Below are 8393 nucleotides of genomic sequence, written 5' to 3'. Positions count from 1 at the left end.
ATAACAATTTGTGAAATTTTCAAATTTGACATAAAAAACAATGAAGTTTGTTCCAATAATATATGCAATACTTCTATATGGATAGTTTAAATGGGAAGAAATATACCACTATTAAGGTGCCGACGATATACTATTTTCTTTCTCGTTCTAGATACTTCGTACAGGTTACACATGCTTGAGAATGCGTAAAACCGAGCTGGATCCTCAGAGGATAGAAAAACCATGTAAAATCTGACATGCAATTTAGATTTCACCCTTGAACAGCACCTTCAGTAGCATTTTTAATTATTGATTTTTAAATTTTACAATTTACGAGATGCATGAATTGTAATGTTGCAAAAGAAATTTATTTGCCCCCTTTTTTGCAATATTTTTCAATGATCCTCTTCTATTGGTCGTAGCGTGATCTTTTATAGCCTATAATCTTCAAATAATGGATTATTCAACAATAATTTTCTCTTTCAAATCAATAATTCCCCAGTTTAGCGCATTTCAACCAATGTAGACATTATTGAACATATAAAAAGGTTTGAGATGTTTGGTACATTTAACAAGGCAATAATTTTATTCTGTAAAAGCTTTGAAATAAAACACTTTAAAACAGGTAGAAATTCATAATTTATTTGGTTCCAAAATGTTGATTATAATAAATCTGTCTCACATCCACTATTTTGGTAAATTTAACAATTTCACCATCAAATTATATAATATATATATGAAACATTACATAACTATTCATAATCAGAGAACTGCTGTTTCTTTTTCAAAAAAAAATGCAGAAAAAAATTAAACCAGTTATTAGATCACTTGAAGAAAACCTATTGATTTCACTCTAGTGTTCTAATTCAAATTCTAGTTTATCAACATGAAAAAACAAAATTTTGTAATTCCAGTATCACCTTGCTAATTATATATTAAATAATAGATTATTGACGGAAACTTGGGCTCTCTGAATACAAATTAAGTATATCTACCTTTTTGTGGTCCTGATAAGAATTTCACATCAACATTTTTAAAGTATGTACTAGCACAAATCTAATTTTTATACTCGGTATTGTGAAAACACACAACAATTTATGTTCCAACTAACCTTTAGGTTAGGGCACGATAAATTGAAAAAATTATAAATATATCTCAAATTTGATACATAACTTAAATTCAGGATTTGTCAGGAATTTGTTTATGCAATGACAAAAAACAGCAAACTCACAAGGAAAAATGAGATTATTCATAAAATTTATTTTTAGCCTTCTATAATAAAATATTGGTCGAACATTTTGATGTTAGTTATTAAATGTGGTGAGTTCCATTTATAAAATTTATAAAGCAGTCAACACTAAAATGGTGACTAATATAGACTGACCTTCATCAATTAGATTTTTTCAGTCAGACAGACACCCAATTACTTTTACAGAAAACTCTGTTTATATATTAAACAATTAACTTCCTGAACTAAGAATCAAGAAATAACGATTGGATGACAAAATAGTATATAGTTTAAGAATTTTAGTGACTACTGAAGAAATTTTGAAAAATGTTAATTGAAAAAAATTCGAGATTTATTTATGTACATAATTGCGCAATATACATTTACTCGTTTAGATTAGTTAAAAAGTTTCTTAAAAATCTCACAATATTCAAATGTAAGCACTAATACGCAATGTCCAAACAAATATTTATTGTTTCAACTTTAAAAAATCAACATATCTGCTCGAAGTGATGATATCAAATACTTTGCATAAACTCACAACTTGAAACATCAATAGTGTCTATACTTTGCACAGTGTTCTTCAACCAAATTGGTTAAGGAATACCGTGTTTGAAGAACAATAACTTAGGTTCATAGATTTTTAAGGAAATGTCATTATTACTAATCAAATTAATCATTACTGTTAACACATTAATTCAAAAATTGCACCTGAAATTCTTGTCATTCAAAATAAAATTATATATAAATATTATTCTGTTAAAATTTGAAAATTGTTCTCAGAAACAAAAATAAAATGAAATTATTGATCAGGAACACCGTAAAAACTTAAACCTAACTGCAACAATCAAATGCACATGAACAAATTTCAAATACCATATATTCCTTTTTAGGTTATATACACCAAAGAATCAAATGAATTCATTCAGTGTTCTCAATACCAATTTAGACAATCTAAATAATAAGATTAGTGATTCGATTAAAGTTGTTTGTGAATACTGGGTTTAATAATTTGAGTTTATTAGCGTCATATTTACAGGATACATACAGAAAATAACTGGAATTTTAAAATTTGAAGTGTTTGAAGTCAGCCAAATTGTTACGTTTTGTATACACCTCTAAGGTATTTTAAAACTTTATCTTGTATTCACTGTGAAATGCTTTCATTCAATTTCCTGAGAAAATATTATAAATTGTGTGAAATGTCAATAAATAGAAAAATATAATTAATCTGCTAGGTGTTAATCAAAAGTTTGAGTGGTATAAGCTTGAAGACAATAAACAACAATAATTGAATTACGTTTGAAATTGTACATGTGCAAAAGAGAAAATTCAAAGTTTATCTGCACCAGTCTAATATTTTATACAGGTTACCTCAAAACGAACTTTTATATTAATCAAGATGAATACATTCATCTAAAACTAATACTCAAATAGATTGTTAGTGCTAATAATTAATCAACGTGACAAATATATTGAAATAGAGCTTGTCTGTCTCTAATACATGTTGTACATTCAATAATCTATTTGTTTCTGAAAAATTCATTAGTTATATTTATCTTTGGTACAATTACACAAACCTACCTTGAATTTCACAAATTCAACTCTTCATTTCATTATATTGCAATTTTATTGGAATACTCAACTAATTTCTATACGGGCTGATAAACTTTAAATTATAAGTAATATGTATACATAAAAAAATGGCTTCTTGATGTACATAATTGCATCCATTATGAATTGGAGACTGTACTATAACAAAATTAAATACTACCTGAAATAACGCAAGTAGAATGTATCTATCTTCGACGTCTGCTGCTTGCTCCACCACTTCGCCTGGATCTATCATCGTATCTACCGCTGCGACTCGATCTTCTTCTACTGTCTCGGTCCCTGTCCCTTCTAGAACGGCCGTAACTAAAAACATGTACCCAACAATCAAACCATATGTCAAACCAGACACAATTTGCCATTATTAAAGCTATTTTTGTCCACGCCAAGTCAACGACTCAATATGGCCCATCATACTATTCCATACATTATTCTTTTTACCAAACCATATAAATATACAACCATGTGCCTGACAAATCACAAAACAACAATTAGGGAAAAACAAAACCTGTGAAGCAATTTATTGGTGAACAACATCTATGAAACTCGTCGTGGCTAAAAGTAACTAAGTAAGCAATTTTACCATCTATCAACTATTCATTTTACTTATTACATAACATAAAAAAAGTTAAATAAGTACATCTTTGTTTATATATCAATACATAAGGCATATAAACTGTTTTTAAAGCAATTTAAGATGCTATTTGATTTAGTTTTGTTGCAGAATAAAAAACTAAAAATAAAATTCATCAATTATGATCTAGTTCTAAAATAACAAAAAACGTTAATCTATTGATTAAAAGAATATTATACTAAAATTTATTTCATGCAATCAAACAATTATTAGTTTTTATTATATAGCAATTAATAATAATTAAATGACAAATGATAAAATCTCATCAGAGAAAAACAATTTAAATTAGAAAACAAAGTTCTCCCCTTCAATATGTTTGCAATGAACTACTAAACAGATTCTTACTAATAGAGGAAGATATAGATATTTAATGTGTCAAGGTTTTGTGTAAATTGATAAAAATTTAATGAGAATTTGTAGAAGTATTGGAGAGCATAAAGCTACCAGGAAACTATCATTGAAAATCTTGCCTAATCCCCTTGAAAACATACCTAAACAATGCTTGGTAGGATATACCTCTCTTATTGATATTTAAAACAGTCCGTGTTGACATATCTATCTTCTAAGAATAATTTACTACATCTGTTCTGTCCAAAAATTGTGCTTATTGGAAAGCTATTTAGAGGTATACGGAAATATAAATGAATGATATTTGAACGAATAAGAGTTGTCGCAAAAAAATAACGCACAGGATATATTGTGTAATTGTAATTATTGTGACATAGGACAAAAAAAATTATTTTGATATTCATGATGTAAGTGATCTTTTGATCAATATATTTACAGAAATTGTAAATGTCCAATCATTTTTTGATAAAGAGAGAAGTAGAAGAAAAAGTTTTTTTACCTATCTTGGGTATGGAGAAGATAAATCACATATTTATATAGTATCAAACACAGAGGACATACAATTAATTTAATATGAAATATAACAAATGAAATATCAAATAGTAATTTCTATCTAATTCTAATGCATGTTCTTGATTAATTTCAAGGTTGGATCTTAGGAAAACATTTGTGTAACAAATTTAACACCTTTTTTATGTATGAATAAGATGTGGTTGATAAATAAATATATAAAGGATAACCATTTTTGCATATTATGTATTTTCCAGTTAATTTGCTAAATGATTATACTTGAATGACCCACATTTGAAAACAATTTAAAAATATATTAACTTAAAAAAATCAGGACTGAAGTTGTATGATAAAACATGAAAAGGTGTGGAATATGAACTGGATTTTTATATATTTTATAATCGAGTATTGATAATAAAAAATGCTTTTTAGTTTCATTTTTATTCCTAGATATATTTCTTTGTCTCTGGTATTAGAATTCAATCATTTTGTTTTTCAATCAATCATTAGTTCACTGCGTATTAGAAACAAAAAGTATTTTATCTTGACATAAATAATTGGTTATCAACCCAAATACATGAAAAATAGGTTTCTGATAACTGTAATAGTGGTGATAATAGGCTGCCATAAACTTGTGAGAATTATAAACAGAATTTTCTTCAACCACCATAGACAATACTTTTTGATTAGACTCTTTTTAGTATCATAAGATAGAAAGTGGGATGTTTCATATCTTCCTGAAAGATTGTTAAAGTAAACAAAAGTTATGTAATTGTAATTTTAATTATGTATAATTATCATGGAAGAGATAATCAAGAGCATGAACGTGTGGGTACAACAAATGGATACAGTAATATGGAACCTTTCAAAATTAGTATCCAGTTATTTCAAAATCCAAAAACTAATGAACCAGTAACAATGGAAGTCAATATAAATAAAATCGTGGAAAATGAAAATTGAAATGATTAATGAATTTGTTCTCAAAGAACAATGACAAACGAATACCTCATAGAAATAGTGACATAAGACAAGGAAATAGATGGGGAAATATGCAACTGGTCAAATAAATCAACAAAACTTGACTAAGCACTAACAATACTGCAACTCAAAAATATTTATATTTATGGGACAATGAAAATATTTAATGTGATAACAGTCTCAACTATAATATATATATATACGGACAATTAGAAAATTGACAAAAAATATGCAGCAAAAATTAACATGATCAAAAGATCTAAGAATGGAGGTGGTACAAGATAAAAAGCAAAGTCATTAGAATAGTAACAAAAATCACAGATAGAGAATAACAAGAAACAACTGAATCTGTTAAGGACATATTATAATAATAAAGACAATTGATAAAAAATAAAAATAACTGAAGCTGGAAGCATCATTAATAAACAAAAGAGGTAATCAGGAACAGAACTCAAGAGAAAAATTTTTGAGGAATCGAGGCAACATAGTTAATCAACATGAATGTAAATAAACATGATTTATTTAGTATTTGCACACAATGATGAAGAATTGCTACTGATATACAAACACTAGTTTTTGGCAGGCAGATATCACTAATAGTTGAAGACACTGAAAACTCTACCAACGTACATAAAAAGATACTAAATAAATTTGTCAGTGACACTAGTTATTTATTATCCTTCCACAATATTTAGAAAAATTAATAACCTGATTTCAAATTATTTTCAAGAGTAGAAGTGATATTTTGAAGGAAAATTTTGCAAACTACAATTTTAAGATGAAGTTAATTTGCAAAAAAAATGGTTGGTTATTGCAACTGTGCTATGTGTTATTTCACGAAAAAAGCTGTGAAAATTTGATTGATCTTTGTATCAACATTATATAAACAATAGAAAATACGGCCATTATTTGCACATTTTTAACAATATTTCAATCACCTCTTTACAAGCAAATTGAGTGGTCAAAATTTGAAATTTCACCTGTAAACAAAGTAAAACCTTCTTATGAACATATGTATATTATAGTAATTAATAGTTATAATTATTGAAACAGCCACAAAAAAGATCAATCAATATAATTTGCAAAATTTTCAATGAAATATATACTTAGTTATACCAAAATGTTATCAATTACAAATCATTGGCAAATATACTATACCGGTCTCTCTTGTCTCCACCATTAATGTCTGGACAATCACGATAGAAATGGCCTGTGTATCCGCACTGGTAACACCGCATGTTACTGCTATAAAAACGTCGTCCTGAACCTCGAGTTCTGGGTCTGGCATACGTAACATGGATTCGACATCCAGCAACCTCACTGACATAAAATAAAAAAATAAATGATAAGAGACTAGTTACTACAATATTTTTTCCACATATTTCAAATCAAAATTCAAACAAAATATCAATGAGTAAATCAAGTAAATTCCCATAGCTAAATATAGTAAATTTTTGATGAATTTATAATATCTCGTTTTAATATGTTCACAGACAATAAAAGGTGGATCATATCATCTATGAAAGTCTCATGAAGACAACCAATATAAATGGATTTTAGCTGTTATGAAAAGTTAAAATCTACCAAATGACTACAAAGTGTGCTAAATTGATATTTTGGAAATAATGTCCCCTTACCATCCCGTATCTATTTTTAGTTATTATTAAAGTTGAAAATTGTCACAACAAAATGTTGAAAACCTTTAGTATAGTAGTAAATATTTCCAAGGTGAAATAGTATAATCCCAAGTTCATACAATATACCTACTATTCAATTTAAATTATAAACATCATTATTCCATTGTCAGTGAAATTCAAGGATATCATTAATTTATGTTCATCACACATATTTAATAGAATTAAACTATTTAAGAATATAGAATCCAAGTTAAAGAAGAATAAATATTTGTTGATAGAATATATAAGATTTAGATTTACAAGATTTATACCAAAATTAAATATTCTAGTAAAAAAACCATAATAGTGAAGTATATTTAATTATATAAAATTCAAAATTGTATAATGTAATATACTTACGCTCCATCACATGCTTTCAAAGCTGCGGCTGCTGCTTTCTTTTCAGTGAACACAGCAAATCCAAAACATGGGGTACTGTTTGTCATCCATACCTCTTTCAAGCATCCATATGGTGTAAATAACTTTTCTAAATCTGAACGCCTAACTTCATCACCTATATCTGCAATATGTAATCTGTAGCCGTCAATTTCACTACTGCGGCTTCTTGAGCGAGATCTAATGAATATAATAAACTCTAAATACACTACAATTTCTAATACTGAATTAGATATTAATATTTGTTACAACCAGCAAAAACAAGACAAGAAACTGTTTGATAATCAACTGAAGAAGCTCTACATAATTTAGCTCAACAAATAACAATTTTTCTCAAATAGAGACTAAATGGTAAAGAAAAAAAAACATTTTCAGATTTATCTTATAAATATTTGCTAATATTCAGTTATTACATGTATTTTAATAATTATGTTACCTTGATACGCTAGAGGCACTTCTGCTTCTACTTTTCCGGCTAGTGCTACTGTTAGAACTCTTGCTCCTACTCCTTTTTGACGTAGAATCTGGCGAATCTCTCATCTTGAAACAGTACCTGTAATTTAATATAAGTAAAATGAATGAATAATTGAAAATTGTACTATATATATGATGTAGCAAAATCAAAAGCGTGGATATAATTTATAAACTTTGCCTTACCACAAATTCGAGAGTTTAAATCAATTATATATTTTAAATATACTAGAACGAATGCAAAAACTAATTGTAATAATAAATTACGCCTTTACTGCAACCAAACTAAACGTAAAATGGACGAGAATAACGCACCACACTCCCCTTTGCATTCAATTATCAATTTCAAACATGGCATCCAGCATACATTGATGCCACTTAATCAATTAATTAATTTAAAGTGGGAATACTTCATGGTCATATCCAATTTAATGAACATTATAATACATAAAAATAACTTTGTGACATCAATTATTATAAAGATTCTATATAGTCGAATAATTATTATCGATTTGTCAAATTTTTTAAAAATGGAAACTTGGCAAAGTAGCACTTTGCTGCC

At 27.5% G+C, this 8393-nt stretch overlaps 1 protein-coding gene across 2 annotated transcripts; it reads right to left on the bottom strand.

The window, feature by feature from the left end:
* Positions 1-599: 599 nt before the first annotated feature.
* LOC130890852 (serine/arginine-rich splicing factor 7-like) lies at positions 600-8393 on the bottom strand. 2 transcript variants are annotated; one of them, XM_057795228.1, is made up of 5 exons: positions 8018-8393; positions 7797-7913; positions 7325-7540; positions 6447-6608; positions 600-3124 (listed from the first exon to the last, which is right to left on the bottom strand). In XM_057795228.1, the coding sequence occupies exons 2-5, from the start codon at positions 7898-7900 to the stop codon at positions 3007-3009; spliced, it is 600 nt and encodes a 199-aa protein (XP_057651211.1). In that variant the 5' UTR covers positions 7901-7913; positions 8018-8393; the 3' UTR covers positions 600-3006. The 2 variants fall into 2 exon arrangements, with proteins under 2 accessions (XP_057651211.1, XP_057651212.1); XM_057795229.1 differs by having other exon boundaries at positions 600-3287; positions 8018-8214.

This window comes from Diorhabda carinulata, chromosome 2, assembly GCF_026250575.1.
Source record: "Diorhabda carinulata isolate Delta chromosome 2, icDioCari1.1, whole genome shotgun sequence".
Classification (NCBI taxonomy): Eukaryota; Metazoa; Arthropoda; class Insecta; order Coleoptera; family Chrysomelidae; genus Diorhabda; species Diorhabda carinulata.
This window is presented reverse-complemented; position numbering and strand designations above follow the sequence as displayed.

What these genes read in the sequence shown, in the direction of transcription:
- LOC130890852 (XM_057795228.1), bottom strand. Translation starts at nt 7,900, where the DNA reads ATGAGAGATTCGCCAGATTCTACGTCAAAAAGGAGTAGGAGCAAGAGT. An exon ending in AGTGCCTCTAGCGTATCAAG is followed by an intron (nt 7,541 to 7,796) that starts GTAACATAATTA and finishes TATATTCATTAG; the next exon opens with ATCTCGCTCAAGAAGCCGCA. An exon ending in GGTGGAGACAAGAGAGACCG is followed by an intron (nt 3,125 to 6,446) that starts GTATAGTATATT and finishes ACATGTTTTTAG; the next exon opens with TTACGGCCGTTCTAGAAGGG.